A 19445-nucleotide genomic window follows, 5' to 3' on the forward strand; every position below is an offset into this window, starting at 1 on the left:
TCTGCTTTAACCTCTGACTTTTCCAACCCTAACTACTTTCATATAACTGAATGATCTATTCTAGCGCCACTTATTGATACCTTCTATTCCAATCAGAGCCTATTTTTAAAGAGATTAAATTATGCATTTGTGAGTTTTTTTGAAAATTAGTTTAGGTCGGCAATCATCATGCCCCATTGACCACCCCCCTTGACCATACTCCTGACCACACCCCACTTGCACCGTGCCAGGTGGTCCCAGTTTCACCTCTAAAAATTATGGTAAGCCTATATGTGTACACTCTTTCCTCCTCTGGAGGTAGGGTTGCCAGGTGTCCAGTATTCAACTGGACAGTCCAGTATTTTAGGAGGTTGTACAGTAAAATCTGTACATAAATACTTAAATATCCAGTATTTTTAAAGACCCCTGTCAGCTAAATGTAAAGGGCCTTCTAGGCCTTTATGCATTAGAAATATGGCCCAAAATAAGTTACACTGTGCCTTTTCTATTATATGTGTTACAGGCAACCATGGGGGTGCTCAATCATTGCTGGGTGTGTACCCCTAGCAGCCAAGGGGGTCACATCAATGCGCTGTACATGTGTTACTGGCAACCAAGGGGATAAAATGACTGCTAAGTTGTGAAAAATATATGTGGTGGGATCAAGGGTGGGGCCTAAGGTTGAGCTTTTGTGGAGACATTGTGTGAACCCAGCTACATCCCGTAACCTACAGGTTGTCCAGTATTTTTATTAGTTACAGCTGGCAACTCTATCTGGAGATAAAAACTGAATGCAGCAAAAAAGGTTCCAGATTCTTGCAGTTTGCTGTAACTACTGCAAACTGCACATGTGCAAACCACCGTGAAATCCAGAAAGGATTATTTGCAAGACAATGGTAACAGCAGGCTAAGGGGCCGATTCAGTGCCCCACATCAATAAATGCTGACAGCATACACTGTTGGCATTTATCATTACAAAAGCATTTTGTGTGAAATGATTGTGCAATGCCGCCCCCTGCACATTTGCGGCCAATCGGCCGCTAGTAGGTGGTGTCAATCATCCCGATCAGGATGATTGCTGTCCACAGCCTCTTACAACCGCTGCTTCTTAAATCGGCCCCTAAGGCTCCAGATTGAAAAACAGCATGCAACATGTAGGAGGAGTCTGACGGCCATTTGCAATAGATATACACCGCATTTGCAATAAAGCCAGACGCGGTTAGGACAAAATAGAACGTCATAACGGCGTTAAAATATTAAACTAACAGGAAGTGCATGAATGTGTATGTCGAGAAGTGGGACTGCTCACTGGGCTGGCTGACAGTGACAACTCCCACACAAAAAAATGGTTTAAAAACAGTAGCAGGTCTACTCAGAGGGCCCAGGTGCGAAATTTTGTTTTGGGCCCCCCAAAGGTAACTCCGTAGTAACTATAATATACATGCTGCTCTGTAAAATAATGCACTAATAAAAGTCTCCCCTGCATTAGGGTTGTACACATCTATGTATAGACTGGATGCTATGGGCCTATGGTTGCCACCCACCCAGTATTTTAATCGACATGGCCGGTATTTTTAAGGTTCATGTCAATGTAGAAAATAAATATTGAAAGAAAGCCGCTGTCAAAGTGAAACTTCTTCTGAGTGTGATGAATACCAGTTATAAACAAATTGCATTTAAAATTAGTCCTCGCAGCTTTAGTTCTTAAGTTTTACTGTTTAATTATTTATTCAAATTTATATTGATGAGCACGGCTGGTATATTCTTCCAAGAAAGGTGGCAACCCTATATGCCCCCTCCAATACTTGGACCCCGTTGCTACTACACCAATAGTAGTTCCGTCCCAGCATTTAAATAAAAAAAAAAAACTCACTATAATATCTTTGTGAAATACTCTCTTTTAGACAGAGATTTTGTTTTCATGCCCATTACATTATTGCAGGGTACTGTTTCCAAGATAAAAATTAGCAGTACATTTTCAACCACATAAAAGGGTGGGGGGGGGGAAGAACAGCCAATATACAAGGCTAAAATCACTTGTTGATTTTCCCATTTCAAATTCTAAAAAGCAAACATTACACTTGTACGTAATATGATCCCATTCAAGGCCTTGTTCGTGCCTTCACAACACTGAGATCCTGTGTGTAAAATGGAAATGGATTTAGCTCAGAGCACAGGCAATAGCTTGTCTGACAAAGAATTGCTGTACCAATATTAACCCTTTGTAACTAACAAAGATTGCATTGTATGGTGCTTCTAGGAAGGCAAAAAGCTTTTATACAAGAACCTGGAGTGAATACACAGGAAATCTCTCTTTCAAATCAAGTCATTATCTCTATGCATTAAAAGGATGTTAGAAAGATCTGTAAAAAAAGAACATATTTTAAAACAAGAGTTTTGGTAAAAACAATAAAAGGTATATTTATATTTTATATGCTATATGTGCAGTTGTTGTCACACTATATCTGCTTGATATACACTGTCACAGCTGAACACCGATATATCAAGGGGCTGCGAGAAATTGGCCAAGATATAACAGCAGGATACCGTACAAAACACAGTCTGGGACGCTACATGAATCCATCTCTTTAGCATCAAATAGTTCCAGGAAATGGCTAAACCATTAAATATAGGATAAAGGCAAAGTAGCGATAACGATCTGTTTCTAAATACAATTTTTTTTTTTCATAAATAGAACCATTTAAAAGTTTAGTTTTTTTAAATCACTTGTAATATAGAACACATCATTTGCCTCAGTTCTACTATAAGTTCTGCCAAATCAAAATTTTAGAGTAAAAAAAAAACAAACATCCACATTGAAAGTGATGATCCCATTAAAAAGTACAAAAATACTGCTGCAATGTAAAATATTGGTTTAATAATAAAACAAAATAACAACCAGCAAAACAGGACACAATGTGCACTTCAGTGTTAGTGAAATGTCAACTTGTGGGCAGGTAACTGCTATTAGAGAAACGTGTGAGGGAAATTACTGTGTGTTAAATGCAAACTTTTCCATTAGATTAAATTTGTATGAAAATAAAGAATTTGATTATTCAGATACAATAAAAAAAAAAAAAAAAAAAAACCATTTGTGTTGTTTTTCTTTGAATACAAAAATAAAAGTTGATAAAAATGGGTTGCAGGAATGAGATGATTTCTATAATATAAACCAGGTTGTCCAATGCAACCAGTCTTTTTATTTTTCTCCAAAGTTCCAACAGGTACATTATGAAGTGTTTTGCTTACCTGGTGTGTGTATTTCCATAAGCCTGATATTGTGCTGTTGCCACTAATATCTCCCAGTGTGTCATTATCAGATATTAAAGCCATTGGGCCTTTGTTTGCCACCTTCCCTCCTTCACAAATGGGCAGATGGATGACCTTGTTCCACTGGCATATAAAGCTGGCATGGGATTCCCTTGGACTAACACCAGAGCCTGACTAAGTGTGAGAATAAGGAGCTTGTGAATTGCTTCTGTGGCAGACAGACAACTCCTATGCAATCACTTCCTACTTCTGCAGGGTGTGTGATGCTGTTGGCTATTTAAATGACACACCCTTTGTATTCAGAGCAGGTCTGTAATTCAATTGTTAGGTCTCTTGTAAATATTTTTCCTTCCTATGCTATATAAAATAAAAAATAAAAAACAAAAAAAAAAAAACTCAGATATTGAACGTTTGTTATCATTATGTTTTATTTTTTGACGAATATGTGACATATCCACATACTTATTGCCTTCAAACTGGTGGTGATGAGTGAAATATATGAAAGCTCTGGAAATACTGAGAAATAATATTTGTAAGTAAAAGTATTGCAATATATATTTTGAGAACTGCATATAATGTAAAAAAAATACTAATACATTTAAAACACAATTTAAAATATTCTCTATATAATAATTTATAGATGTATTATAGATGTATAGGCTAGATTTAAAAACACTTCAATATTTTAATATAAAATTATTAGTTATATGTAGTAAAATAACTTTGCAATGTACTTTCATTATTTATTTTGCCCTAATTCATGTAATTTAGCTTTGAAAATTGATTGTGGATTCTCAGAGCTGGAAATGCATACTGCTGAATTCCTTGGCTAACCCTTTTACACATCTTAGAAATGAAGTTAGAAATGAGCGCAGGGTGAGATCACCAAACTCCTGAAAAGACCTAGGAGTCCCTAACATAGGTCATTACCATCAATACAAAAATACAAAAACAGGAGCGCTATAGCTGAAGGTGACAATAGCAAACAATTTTATAAAAAAGTGACTTCGCAGAAATGATATAGATATAAAAATAAAAGGTGTATCCCTTTAATTAAGGTGCTATTAGCCTAAACCAATATGTATACTTCTAATAATAAATAGTGATAGTAAATAAATATTGTCCAAACAGATATAGAAAAGAAATATGGCTATGCCAAATTTAATAAACACATATGAAAACACAGTTAACTAAAATGCCTATCTATTAAAAATGGGTATAAAAAACGGATATAAAAAACGGACGTCTCCGTTAAATATAAGAGCTAGGTTGCCACCACATAAAAACAGATCTGTAAAAAATAGGATTGAAGCTGTAAAGATAGAACCAGTGATACTTGACTGAGTCCAAACTTAATGTCTCAAAGGTGAAAGTTCCAAAAAAGTGCTTAATTTTAAATTGCGAGCAACCGCAAGCTTACCCCCAGGCTGTATACACTCTGTGGTCTCTGTGGGTAGAATTACCACCATAGCGGGATGACATCACCTTTATGGGCGCTGTCCTGGATGAGACGTCTGATTGGTCTTTATGCGGAGCGGCTTGAGATAGTAACTATTACTATCCACAACACAAAGTATCTGCTCTTAAGTGCCTGCCAGCACACACGATACCTTTGAAGGGTAGTGTGTGGAGGAGAAGGATTGTGAAGCTTTATCCAATGTTCCCAGTTGCAGAGGATCAGTGACCTCACTGTGCAACGGATCAATCGATTCTAGTATATGCCAACATAAACTGTACTCGCCTGTTAGACCGTGCTGACCTTATTATCAATTATGTCAGTCTCTGCCAGCGTGGTCTGCAGTTAGTGTGGTCAATCAATAATGAACAGGGTATTACAATCCCAAAAGTGGTTGAGGTAAAGGTTGTAGCTCCAGCTACAGACAAGTATAAAGATATCCAGAATTGCAACTACATCAACGCGTTTCTCCCTATACAGGGCTTTTTCAAGATGATCCTTTTACACATCTTACCATAATATGCTTTGTCTATATATGCATACATATGTATGTGTATATATATATATATATATATATATCTGTTTGTACAAATATACAAATATAAATACATAAATGCATATGTACACACACACACACACATATATATAAATATATAGACATGTATATGTATGTATCTCAATGTTAAAGCCCTTTACAGACTTTTTTTTCTAACACCTGAGACCTCATATCTTTGAACCCTTATAACGTTTTTATGCAATTTTTAAAAATATTTTTATTAGATAGTGTTGTTATGAATGTAACTGTACTTTTAAATGTATTTTTTATGTTTTTTGTGACACTTTTTTGTCTCATGTAACAGTTAACCAGAGCTCGGAGGTAGCGGTAATCATTGTAGCGTAAATCATGACTGCGCTCATGCATTTGTATTTACTTTCAACTTGTAATACAAGCAGAATTTTATTTGTGCGCATACGGCCTCGAAAACCCAATATAGCTTACATGCAAACAATAGAGCGCCACTTGTAATCTAGCCCAATGGGTTTACTGTCTCTTAAAGCAAAGCAGGCAGCTGCCCAAGGACAGCCGTGATTAGCAGCTCGGCCACTTTACAGACTGCTCATTTGTTTTGTACATTACAATAACCAAAGTAAATCAGGAGCTGCACCAGGACTTCCGTACTACTGGTCTTACATCAATAACGTAATCTCTTTTTATATGTTATTGAAAAAGACTACTTATTAAAGTTACTGTTCTCATGATTTTCTGTATATGGTTCATTTTATATTATTTTGACATCCCAATTATTCATTATTATAATACAAGGATCTGAAAAATAAAATATTAGCTAAGTGTTTATATTGGCAATATCACCTAAATAATGTAATTAAAATATTTCTAAATTACATGCTCACTAGTGAATGAAAGTCTAGAATAACATAAGCACTGGGGAGATTGGAGAGGCTGGATAAACTTTAGTGAATCTAGCTTATAGGTGTGAAGTCATATTTTACTATGCACATAGTTAAATGTATTAAGCATGTATGTATTCTAAACATATTTGCAAAATACAAAGGGCTCCATGTACGAAGCAGCGAAAGCTGCTCCTGAGCCCTTGCGGGACAGGTTCGCATATGCGAGCCTGCTTCCCGCAATGTAAGAAGCAGCGGTCATTAGACCGCTGCTTCTTACACTCTATGCCACCTCCGAGGTAGCGAGGGAAAATCACTGAGAGCTCGCTCGCTCTCTGTGATTGACAGCCCCTTCAGTCGTGCAATTGGTCGCGCAAATTAAGGGGCGGGCATTACACACTCCGATGAGTGTGTAATGATACATACGGCAAGTGGATCAAGAGATCCGCTGCCCGTGTGTAGTGAAGGCGGACGGACAGCTTCGCCAGTTGAGAAGCTGTCTGCCCGCCGCTTAGTACATGGATCCCTTATCTTTAACTTTAAAGAATATCACATTTGTAAAAGAATGTAATTCTACTAATAATAAAAAAATAAATAAAGACCCATAGAGCTTCAATATGCAGTGAGATTTGTTTCCCTTTAAATAAGCCCTTGGCTTTACTGCATGTTGGGCCATAACCAAATGTATTAGATAGGTTTTAAACAGGCAATAAACTGCTGGGTACAACTACACTAGCATTGTAACGACTCACCATGTTATTGTTTTTCCTCCTGTACCTACAGCTCAGTTAAAGACGTTCTTTTAGTTTAATTTATTACAGAAGCCAGTTGGTAAAGCTCTGCGCTGCCATATTGTAGCATGCGTATTGTTGCATCCTATCATAGGAGCAGTGCACTTTAACAGATCTGTCATGTTACTGGATTTTTTAAAGTTGTACCTTGCATGTCAGTTTAGCTCTTATAACAAAAAGCAGAATAATTAAATTTTTGCAAGTTTGAAAGTAACATAACAAATATAGGCTTCAAGATGGCGGCACCCAGTGTGAAGATGCAGAGCTTTACTAGGTGAAATTTGAAAGGGTTAAAATAAGAGAAAGACTTTGAACACAGCTGCAGGCACAGGAGAAAAAAGAATAGTACGGCAAGTAGTCACCTTCATACTGTTGTTGTACTCAGCAGTTTAACGTCCCTTTAAAGAGACATAGGCACCAACATACCAACCAAGGCCTAGTTTCTATTGAGATAAAAGTTTGGAAATTGGTGGTAACTTAAAAAATCCTTTTAGACTTTAATGGAGATAAATGTTGTTTATCACACAATTTACCACCACAATGGAAACTAGGCCTCAATGGAAACAAGTGTGAAAACCTTATGAATACAATAGCATAATGTGAGCTGAATTTTTTTAAAAGCTAAAGTAAACTGCCACACTTGACTTATTTGGAGGAGCTTATATGGACTTTTCACTTCTGATGAGGCCTATTAGAGAATGATATGTAGCAGGGTTGCACTTCTAAATCTCAGATTTTAAAAACTCAAAAGTTTCAGAGTTTAGGGAAATTAATGTGGGGGGGATAAATAGTTAAAGTATATAGAAACTACAATATAATACAATACAATATAATATACATTAAACCGCTCCATATCTATCTATCTATTTATCTATCTATATACAGTATATATTTATTGGGATTCCAGTAATGCATATGCGTATGTCAATACATGCATGCACATACAGCCAGTACAATACAGCAATGCATTTATTTTGGGCAAAAGAGAGCATGCGTTGCTCTGCAACGTCATGCAGCCCATTGAGGAAAAAGAGCCATGTGGCTAAACACAGGATTGAATGTGCTATTGAAACTAGGAAAAAAAATCTAAGATCGAGAGGGGCAGAATTAAAAGTAATAGAATTCTTATATAGATTATCGAACGGATATGCAAGGCAATACAAAAAAATTAACGAGATTTAATAAAACGAACACGATTATTAAAATATTAAGTAGAGTGTTAAACTTTTCCACCATATTACAGGCTCAAAGTGTCTCATGCCCCTTTAAGGTAGCCGATATTTACAAATAGTATTTTATGTTTAGCAAATATAGGCCACTATCTCTCTAAATGACTTATAGTCTTCTGATAACCATCTTGACTTTTGACTTTGCCCAAATGTATTAAAAGACAAATAAAAATAAGCCATTATAAACTATTCTCAATATGTATTTAACTCTAAAAGAACAAAAAAAAAAAAACTCAGTGTCCTTATGTTTTATTAGGTAAAACCTCAATAGTTATCAAACATATAATGGGGAGGAGACAGCAAGTATTTAAAAGTGTTTGTATGTACAGTATGTGTGGGGGGATGTATTTAGAAGTCCAGATAAAATCAGCAGGGAGTATTCAAATGTGGTGAGCGATTAGCATATGCCACCTGTTGTCATAAATATACAGTACCTTGATACAATTCACTGCTTGCAATGTCTAGACTTGTACTGTTTATTCTGCTTCATCCTGCATTACTGACACTTACTGTAGAATACTTGGGAGAACAATATACTTTCCTTTGCACCAAAATGAAGAATACATATGTTACCCAAAAACTATTTTATTGTAAAAAAAAGTTTTAAGGTGCACAGTAGAAATCATAATAAAACTGCACTGCCTATGCAAATAATGCAGTGAAAATCATATAGTACAAAGTTCATAGCGTATTGTTTTACTTCTTGCATGAGTTTCCCATCTCTGCTAGTGGGCTGAATAAGGGCATTCTATGGGTGTAACTGGTCTTGCATATTCTCTGAACATTTTACCCATTTAGATCCTGCTATGCTTTCTCTCAAACTGAAAGGTAACAAAAATTGTGTAAAAATTTGAAAAAACACACTAATAGAAAAACACATAAGTAAATAAAGGCATTTGTAAGGTACTATATCCTGAAAGCAGAGTAATCTCATCTATATTGGCTGCAAGGTTTAAAGTGTCCCCCTGCTTCCTGCTAACTTTGCTCACCCTGCAGTAGTTTACCTTTCCAACGAGTTCAATTGCTTTCTATGGGTGAAAACTCTCAGGGACGACACCTTTTTTTTGAGAATTCCCCAAAAGCAGCCCTTGTGAGTTTTAAAGAGATATACAACCCCATTTTTTCGTTCATGATTCAGATAGAGAATGCGATTTTAAGCAACTTTCTAATTTACTCCTATTTTCACATTTTCTTCGTTCTCTTGGTATCTTTATTTGAAAAGTGGGAATGTAAGCTTAGGAGCCAGCCCATTTTTGGTTCAGCCCCCTGGGTAGCACTTGCTGAGTGGTGGCTACATTAAAGGGACATAAAACAAGTTGGGATAGGGACAAAATAATATAATATGTATTTTAATTACTTTACCTGCAAATTTATACTGCAGTGCCTCGCCATTAACCCTTTCTTTTTAGTTTATGAATTGTAAAGCTATAACTCCCCCCACACAATTCCTTTTATGGTTGTATCTATGTTTATTTTTCTTTTGGTAAAATGCAAAAGTGAATAGGGATTATCTGTTGGAGCATGCCTAGAAGCTGTGAGCTCAGTTGAAATACTATGCCTGTGTCTAAACACTGATAAGAGGGGTTGCGTTTGCTGCTCCAGGCAGTTTAGCTATGTAATTAATTTTGCTTATTTTTGAAAATTATTTTAAAATACTTGCCAGCAATTTTTAAACAATGTTTCTTTCTAATGACACGGTGAGTCCACAGGTCATCATCAATTACTGTTGGGAATATCACTCCTGGCCAGCAGGAGGAGGAAAAGAGCACCACAGCAAAGCTGTTAAATATCGCTCTTCTACCCACAATCCCCTAGTCATTCTCTTTGCCTGTAGTGCAAGGAGGAGGTGAAGTTTAGGTATCTGATAAGAAGTTTTCTTCATTGGTCTCTTCAGTAGGGCAGTGGTGGCTTTTGAGCACTTGAAAACTTGTGAGTACAATCCTCACTGCGTTTTCTCAAGAATCTGCTGCCCTAACTAGAAAACCTGAGTAGGTTTACTCAGTTTTTCTCTCTGCCCAGGTCCAAGTGAGGTGCTGCACCCTCTCAAACCAGGCGAGCTGTCCAACTGCTGGACAGCACTTTCAGGTAAGTGCCATTTTAATTTTCTTTTGCAAGGAGATTGCTGGCACTTGTTACAGCTAAAAGCTGACTTATTTAATATGGGACTTTATTAAACCTTTATGTTTGGGGTTTCTTTTGGGCAATTTGGGCATTGAGACTGTGAGGTGATTTATGGTGGCTCAGTGTGTTATAGTAGTTTTTATACTTTAACTTTTGGTCATGGAAATTACTGTTGTAAGCCGTTTTTTTTCGTCAGTTACCGCTCTGTATATAAAAAGGGGATTGTTACTTCTGTGATGGAAGTCACTCTCAGCTAGATTACTAGTTTTCAGCGCTATAGGGAAATTAACGACTGCCACAAAAGCGACGTTATTTCACCTCCCTATAGCGCTGCTATTACAAGTTTACAAAAAACAGGCTTGTACGGGCGATATAGTGGCGTTGAGTTCCATACAGCACCCAAATACAAGTGCTACTTTGACGTGCTCGTGCACGATTTCCCCATAGACATCAATGTGGAGAGCCGGCAAAAAACCTGCGGAAACAAAAGCTCCGTAGCGCAGCCCCATTGACGTCTATGGGGAAAGAAAACGTTATGTTTAAACCTAACACCCTAACATAAAAGACACGTCTAAACACTCCTAATCTGCCGCCCCAACATCGCCACAACCTACATAATGTTATTAACCCCTAATCTGCCGCCCTTAACATCGCCGCCATCTAAATAAAACTATTGACCTCTAATCTGCCACTCCCGATATCGCCACCACCTACATACAGTTATTAACCCCTAATCTGCTGCCCCTAGCATCGCCGCCACCTAAATACACTTATTAACCCCTAATATGCCGTCCTTAACATCGCCGCCACCTACATTACAGTTATTAACCTCTATCTGCTGCCCCCAATGTCGCCGCCACTATACTAAAGTTATTAACCCCTAAACCTCTAGCCTCCAACATCACTAACACTAAATAAATATATTAACCCCTAACCCTAACCCTAACATAACCCTAACCCTAAGCATAAGCCTAACGTAACCCTAAACCTAAGTCTAACCCTAACCCTAACACCCCTAACTTAAATATAATTAAAATAAATCTAAATAAACCGGCTTACAATTATTACCTAAATAATTCCTATTTAAAACTAAATACATACTTACCTGTAAAAAAACCCTAAGCTATCTACAAAATAACTAATAGTTATATTGTAGCTAGCTTAAGTTTTATTTTTATTTCACAGGTAAGTTTGTATTTATTTTAACTAGGTAGACAAGTTAGTAAATAGTTATTAACTATTTGTTAACTACCTAGTTAAAATAAATACAAAGTTACCTGTAAAATAAAACCTGCCTTACACTAAAAACTAACATTACAATAAAATGAAATAAATTAAATTAATAAAATACAATTTACTAAAATACAAAAAAAATAAACACTAAATTACAAAAAATAAAAAAACAAAATTATCAAAAATAAAAATGAATTACCCCTAATCTAATAGCCCTATCAAAATAAAAAAGCCCCCCCAAAATAAAAAAAACCTAGCCTGCACTAAACTGCATTGCCCCAAAGAAATCTGCTCTTTTACCTGTAAAAAAAAAATACAAACACCTGCCAACAGTAAAACCCACCACCCAACCAACCCACCCAAATAAAAACCTATCTAAATAAACCTAAGCTAACCATTGCCCTGAAAAGGGCATTTGGATGGGCATTGCCCTTAAAAGGGCATTTAGCTCTTTTACATTGCCCTAAGCTAAAAAACAAAACTCACCCAAAAAACCCTTAACCCCTTAAGGACAAGGCCATTTTTAAATTTCTTTCCCTTAAGGACCAAGGCTATTTTTACATTTCCGCGGTGTTTGTGTTTAGCTGCAATTTTCCTCTTACTCATTTACTGTACCCACACATATTGTATACTGTTTTTCTCGCCATTAAATGGACTTTCTAAAGACACCATTATTTTCATCATATTTTATAATTTACCGTAAAAGTTTTTATAAAATATGATGAAAAAATGGAAAAAAAACACACATTTTCTAACTTTGACCCCCAAAATCTTTTGCACATCTACAACCACCAAAAAACACTCATGCTAAATAGTTTCAAAATTTTGTCCTGAGTTTAGAAATACCCAATGTTTACATATTCTTTGCTTTTTTTGTAAGTTATAGGGCAATAAGTACAAATAGCACTTTGCTATTTCCAAACCATTTTTTTTCAAAATAAGCGATAGTTATATTGGAACACTGATATCTGTCTGTAATCCCTGAATATCCCTTGACATGTATATTTTTTTTTGTAGTAGACATCCCAAAGTATTGATCTAGGCCCATTTTGGTCTATTTCATGCCATCATTTCACCGCCAAATGCGATCAAATAAATAAAATTGTTCACTTTTTCACAAACTTTTTCACAAATATCAGGTTTCTCACTGAAATTGTTTACAAACAACTTGTGCAATTATGGCACAAATGGTTGTAAATGCTTCTCTGGGATCTCCTTTGTTTAGAAATAGCAGACGTATATGGCTTTGGCGTTGCTTTTTGGTAATTAGAAGGCCGCTAAATGCTGCTGCGCACCACATTTGTATTAGGCCCAGCAGTGAAGGGGTTAATTACATAGCTTGTATGTAGCTTGTAGGGTTAATTTTAGCTTTAGGGTAGTGTAGAAGACAACCCAAAGTATTGATCTAGGCCAATTTTGATATATTTCATGCCACCATTTCACCGCCGAATGCGATCAAATAAAAAAAATTGTTTACTTTTTCACTAACTTTGGGTTTCTCGCTGGAATTATTTACAAACAGCTTGTGCAATTATGGCACAAATGGTTGTAAATGCTTCTCTGGGATCCCCTTTGTTCAGAAATAGCAGACATATATGGTTTTGGCATTGCTTTTTGGTAATTAGAAGGCCGCTAAATGCCGTTGCGCACCAAACTTGTATTATGCCCAACAGTGACAGGGTTAATTAGGTAGCTTGTAGGGAGCTTGAAGGGTTAATTTTAGCTTTAGTGTAGAAATCAGCCTCCCACCTGACACATCCCACCCCCTGATCCCTCCCAAAAAGCGCTCTTCCCTCCCCCACCCCACAATTTTCCCCGCCATCTTAAGTACTGGCAGAAAGTCTGCCAGTACTAAAATAAAAGTTTTAATTTGTTTTTTTTTTATTATTTAAAAAAATAATAATCATATTCTGCTGTGTAGGATCCCCCCCTTAGCCCCCAGCCTGCCTGATCCCCCCCAAAGAGCTCTCTAACCCTCCCCCCACTAACTATTAGTCACCATTTTGGGTACTGGCAGCTGTCTGCCAGTACCCACTTTGCAAAATAACTTTATTTTTATTTTTTAAACCTAACATTTTCTGAAGTGTAGCTGCCCCCCTCCATACCCTACACCCTTCCCCTCCCAGATCACCCCCAGATCACTCCTTGATCACCCCTCCTCTGTACCCACCACCCTCTTCCAGCAAAAAAATTCACAACACAATTGCCTTAGATCGCGCACGCGATCGCGCCCCTCACCTCCAGCGCGCGCTCCCGCACGCACCTGGCATAGTAAACAGCCGGAAGGAAGTTCCCCAGTGATGGGCCACCCACCACCTCCCGGCAAAGGCTCCCACCCACCAACGATCGGCACCATCACTGGCCGATGCAGAGAGGGCTCTCTCTGCATCGGTGTGCCTAAAAAGGTATTGCAGTGATGCCTCAATATCGAGGCATCACTGCAATACCTTGAAAGCGGCTGGAAGCGATCAGGATCGCTTCCAGTCGCTTGAAACCCTTAACGACGTACAGGGTACGTCGCTGGTCTTTAAAGACCAGCTTGTGTAAGACGTACCCTGTACGACATGCGTTGTTAAGGGGTTAAAAACCTAACACTAACCCCCGACGATCCACTCACAGTTATCGAAGTCCGGACATCCATCCTCATCCAGCCGGCAAAGTCCTCATCCAAGCGAGAAGAAGTCTTCATCCAGACGGCGATGAGCGGGTCCATCTTCAAGCTGGAAAATGAAGGTTCCCTTTAAGTGACGTCATCCAAGATGGAGTCCCTTACATTCCTATTGGCTGAAATATTTCTATCAGCCAATAGGAATTAAAGGGGGAAAAATCCTATTGGCTGTTGCAATCAGCCAGTAGGATTGAGCTTTCATCCTATTAGGTAATTGGAACAGTCAATAGAATGAGAGCTCAATCTTATTGGCTAATTGGATAAGCCAATAGGATGAAAGCTCAATCCTACTTCTCAGGAGCTGTTGAAAAAGATACGTCTACACTTTTCAGCTTCTCAGAGCCTTAGTTATTTTGTAGCTAGCTTAGGTTTTTTTTACAGGTAAGTTTGTATTTAGTTTTAAATAGGAATTATTTAGTTAATAATTGTAAGGTTTATTTAGATTTATTTTAATTATATTTAAGTTAGGGGGTGTTAGGCTTAGGGTTACGTTAGTGTTAGGGTTAGATTTAGGGTTAGGGTTACGTTAGAGTTAGGATTAGGGGTTAATATATTTATGTAGAGTTAGTGATGTGGGAGGTCAGAGGTTTAGTGATTAATAATTTATTTTAGTATATTTCGTTGTGGGGGGTTTGCGGTTTAGTGGTTAATATGTTTATTATAGCGGTGGTGTGGGCGGACGGCAGATTAGGGGTTAATCATCTTTAAATAGTGTTTGCGATGCGGGAGGGTGGCGGTTTAGGGGTTAATAGGTTTATTATAGTGGCGACGATGTCGGGGAGCGGCGGAATAGGGGTTAATATTTTTTTAGTGGCGGCATAAGGGGTTAATAAATTTATTATAGTTTTTGCGATGTGGGAGGGCCTCAGTTTAGGGGTTAATAGGTAGTATATGGGTGTTAGTGTACTTTTTAACACTTTAGTTATGAGTTTTATGCTACAGCTTTATAACTTAAAACTCATAACTACTGACTTTAGATGGCGGTACAGATCTTGTCAGTATAGGGTGTACCGCTCACTTTTTGGCCTCCCAGGCAAACTCATAATACCGGTGCTATGGTAGTTCCATTGAAAAAGGACTTTTTTTAAAAAGTGCGGTACTGATGTTGCGTGACGGCCAAAAAGGTGTGCGGTACACCTATACCTACAAGACTTGTAATAGCGGCGTTAGGGAAAAAGCAGCATTATGAAGCATAACAATGCTTTTTCACTCATAACGCAAAACTCGTAATCTAGCTGTCTGTGAGCTGCAGGACAGGTAGGCACCTCAGTAAAGCTACTAAGGTGTATAGGTAGCCTGATGTCTATTTGGTTTGTTGCGCTAACACACATTTCTATTTAAAGACATAGTAAACATTTATTTTTTATTTTCAAATAAATAATTTTTACACTTTATCCTTATTTACAGTATTACATAAGATGGATCAAGAGGCTTTTCAAACCATTATCCCAGGCGAAGTGTCTGCTTTTCAGTTATGTTTTGATGTTCAGATGGAACCCCCAGTTCCTTTTTGTTCCTCATGCATTGTGTGAACTTTAAGTTATAGAGATAAAATATTTGACCATGAGCCACCATTATTCCAGTCAAATGCTGTTCAGGTGTCTCCTGTTGCAGATATGCCGCAGCTTTCTCCTCAGGTGTCCAAACTTTTTCAGTCTCCACATACAGTGCCCTGTGTTTCCTCTTGCAATCCTGTAGGATTTTCTCTACAAGACATTGCTTCCCAGGTATCCCTTGCAGTATCTGAGGCCTTGTAAGCTTTTCCCATGTTGCAGGGAAGGCGTAAAAGGAAATTTAAGGAAACAGCTTGTAAGGTTTCTGATCAAGTTCTGGCTATCCAGAGTGTCCCTTCCCATAAGCCTGAAGAAGAAGACATGTCGGTAGCATCTGAGGGGGAAATCTCAGACTCAGACAGTGTAATTCCTTCTTCTGATGCTGAAGTGGTATCCTTCAGATTTAAGCTAGAATACCTTCGCTTATTACTTAAGGAGGTTTTCGCTACTTTGGACGACTCCTACACAACTATCGTAGTCAATCCTAAAAAGTCTAGTAAATTGAACAAATACTTTGGTGTTCCCTCCGCGGTGGAGGTTTTTCCGGTTCCTGACAGTGCTGCGGAGATTATTGCTCGAGAATGGGAAAGACCTGGTATTCCCTTTTCTCCATCTCCTATTTTTAAGAAGATGTTTCCTATAGCGGATTCAATTAAGGAGTCTTGGCAGACGGTTCCTAAGGTAGAAGGAGCAATCTCCTCTTTAGCCAAGAGGACTACTATTCCCATAAAGGATAGTTGATATTTTAAAGATCCAGTGGATAAAAAATTGGAGGCTTTACAAAAAAAGATGTATGTCCACCAGGGTCTACAATGGCAACCTGCGGTGTGTATCGCCACTGTTACCAGCGCTGCGGCTTACTGGTTTGATGCGTTGTCTGAATCTCTTCAGACGGATACCCCTTTTGATGAGATTCAGGACAGGATTAAGGCTCTCAAGTTAGCCAATTCCTCCATAACAGATGCTTCCTTACAGGTTATTAAACTGGGAGCCAAAATTTCTGGTTTTGCGGTCCTAGCTCGCCGGGCCTTGTGGTTGAAGTCCTGGTCTGCAGATGTTCATCTAAATCTAAGCTCATGGCTATTCCTTACAAGGGTAAGACCTTGTTTGGACCTGGTTTGTCGGAAATTATCTCAGATATTACTAGAGGGAAGGGTTCTTTTCTTCCTCAAGATAAAAAGAATAAGCAGAAGGGACGTCAGAGTAATTTTCATTCCTTTCATAACTTTAAAGGCAAGTCTTCCTCCCCTTCCTCCATGCAGGATCAAGCCAAGCCTTCCTGGAAGCCCAACCAGTCCTGGAATAAGGGAAAGCAATCTAAAAAGCCTTCAGCTAATTCCAAGTCAGCATGAAGGGTTGGCCCCTGATCCAGGAGCGGATCTTGTAGGGGGCAGACTCTCTCTATTTCCCCAGGATTGAGTAAGAGATGTACCGGATCCCTGGGCGGTGGACATTGTCTCCCAGGGATACAAAATATATTTTCCTCCCAGAGGCAGGTTTCTCCTCTCCAGATTATCTGTAGACCAGATAAAAAGAGAGGCGTTCTTGCATTGTGTCAAGGACCTTGCCGCCCTGGGGGTAATAGTTCCAGTTCCTTTTCAGGAAAGGGGTCTGGGATTTTACTTGAATCTGTTCACAATTCCCAAAAAGGAGGGAACTTTTCGACCAAAACTAGATTAAAATGTTTAAACAAGTTTTTCAGAGTGCTATGCTTCAAGATGGAGACTATACGCTCCATTCTTCCCTTGGTACAAGAGGATCAGTTCATGACAACCATAGACCTAAAGGATGCATACCTTCATGTTCCCTTTCACAGGTACCATCACAAGTTTCTGAGATTTCGCCTTTTTGGACAATCATTTCCAGTTCGTGGCCCTTCCATTTGGCCTTGCCACAGCTCCCAGAATTTTTTCAAAGGTTCTGGGGGCTCTTTTAGCTGTGCTTCAATCTCGGGGCATTGCAGTGGCACCTTATCTGGATGACATTCTGGTTCAGGCGCCATCTTTTCAACAAGCAGAATCTCATACGGAGATCTTGTTGTCTTTTCTTAGATCCCACGGATAGAAGGTGAATTGGGAAAAAAGCTCTCTGGTTCCAGCTACAAGGGTCGTATTTTTGGGGACCATAATAGACTCCCTGTTAATTAAGATTTTTCTGACGGAGGTCAGAAAAAGAAAGATTTTCGACTCTTGTTTTGTCCTTCAGTCCTCTCCACGACCGTCAGTGGCTTATTGTATGGAGGTAATCGGTCTGATGATGGCTTCCATGGACATCATTCAGTTTGCTCGGTTCCATCGCAGACCTCTGCAGTTATGCATGCTCAGACAATGGAACTTTTTGATGTAATCTTATTTATATTATTGTATGGAGATTGTGTGTGGATTTTTTATCTTTTTCTGATACTCAATAAAAATTATAACCCCCCCAAAAAAAACAGTGATGCCGAGTGATAAAGTGTACAATTCAGAAGACCAACGCCTCCTTTTTTATAGGGAGCTTGTAATTTACTTAAAGGACCAGTCAACACAGTAAATTTGCATAATCAACAAATGCAAGATAACGACAATGCAATAGCACTTAGTAATAAGACAATGTAATAGCACTTAGTCTGAACTTCAAATGAGTAGTAGATTTTTTCTGACAATTTTAAAAGTTATGTCTATTTCCACTCCCCCTGTACCATATGACAGCCATCAGCCAATCACAAACACATACACGTTTATTCTTGCACATGCCCAGTAGGAGCTAGTGACTCAAAAAGTTTGAATATAAAAAGAATGTGCACATTTTGATAATGGAAGTAAATTGGAAAGTTGTTTAAAATTGCATTCTCTATCTGAATAATGAAAGTTTAATTTTGACTTGAGTGTCCCTTTAAACTAATTCTTGAATTTTTATCATTCCAGAGAGAACTTTTGAAGAAAGAAAGAAACATCCCTTTGGCATTCTTACACCTAGATTACGAGTTTTGCGTTAGAGGCTGTGCAGTGCTAACGAGCAGTTTTCGCTCACCGCTCACTTACCTACAGTGCTGGTATTACGAGTTTTCAGAAACTTGTCGTTAAAAGACAAGAAGTGAGAGTTGAGCAAAATTGTGCTCATTACCGCACTCCAATACCAGCGCCGCTTAAGTCAGCGGTGAGCTGGTGTAACGTGCTCGTGCACGATTTCCCCATAGGAATTAATGGGGAGAGCCGGCTGAAAAAAAGTCTAACACCTACTAAAAAGCAGCGTAAAACTCCCTAACGCAGCCCCATTGATTCCTATGGGGAAATAAATTTACACCTAACACCCTAACATGAACCCCGAGTCTAACCACCCCTAATCTTACACTTATTAACCCCTAATCTGCCGCTCCCGACATCGCCGACACCTGCTTTATGTTATTAATCCCTAATCTGCCGCTCCGGACACCGCCGCCACCTACATTATACTTATGAACCCCTAATCTGCTGCCCCCAACGTCACCGACACCTACATTATATTTATGAATCCCTATTCTGTCGCCCCCAATGTCGCCGCCACCTACCTAAACTTATTAACCCCCATCTGCTGCCCCCAACGTGGCTGCCACTATATTATATTTATTAACCCCTAAACCTAAGTCTAACCCTAACACCTCCTAACAAATATAATTTTAATAAATCTAAATAAAATTCCTATCATTAACTAAATTATTCCTATTTAAAACTAAATACTTACCTATAAAATAAACCCTAAGCTAGCTACAATATA

General features: G+C 38.3%; 1 protein-coding gene across 1 annotated transcript in view; it reads right to left on the minus strand.

The window, feature by feature from the left end:
• Window positions 1-3456, minus strand: part of NIPAL2 (NIPA like domain containing 2) — a 164331-nt gene extending 160875 nt beyond the window's left edge. Inside the window, exon 1 of the mRNA XM_053715239.1 lies at window positions 3229-3456. Coding sequence (XP_053571214.1) covers window positions 3229-3312 — 84 coding nt within the window. The 5' untranslated portion in view covers window positions 3313-3456. The remainder of the gene's footprint in view (window positions 1-3228) is intronic.
• Between the last annotated feature and the right edge of the window lie 15989 nt (window positions 3457-19445).

Source organism: Bombina bombina, chromosome 5 (genome assembly GCF_027579735.1).
Source record: "Bombina bombina isolate aBomBom1 chromosome 5, aBomBom1.pri, whole genome shotgun sequence".
In the NCBI taxonomy this organism is placed as follows: domain Eukaryota; kingdom Metazoa; phylum Chordata; class Amphibia; order Anura; family Bombinatoridae; genus Bombina; species Bombina bombina.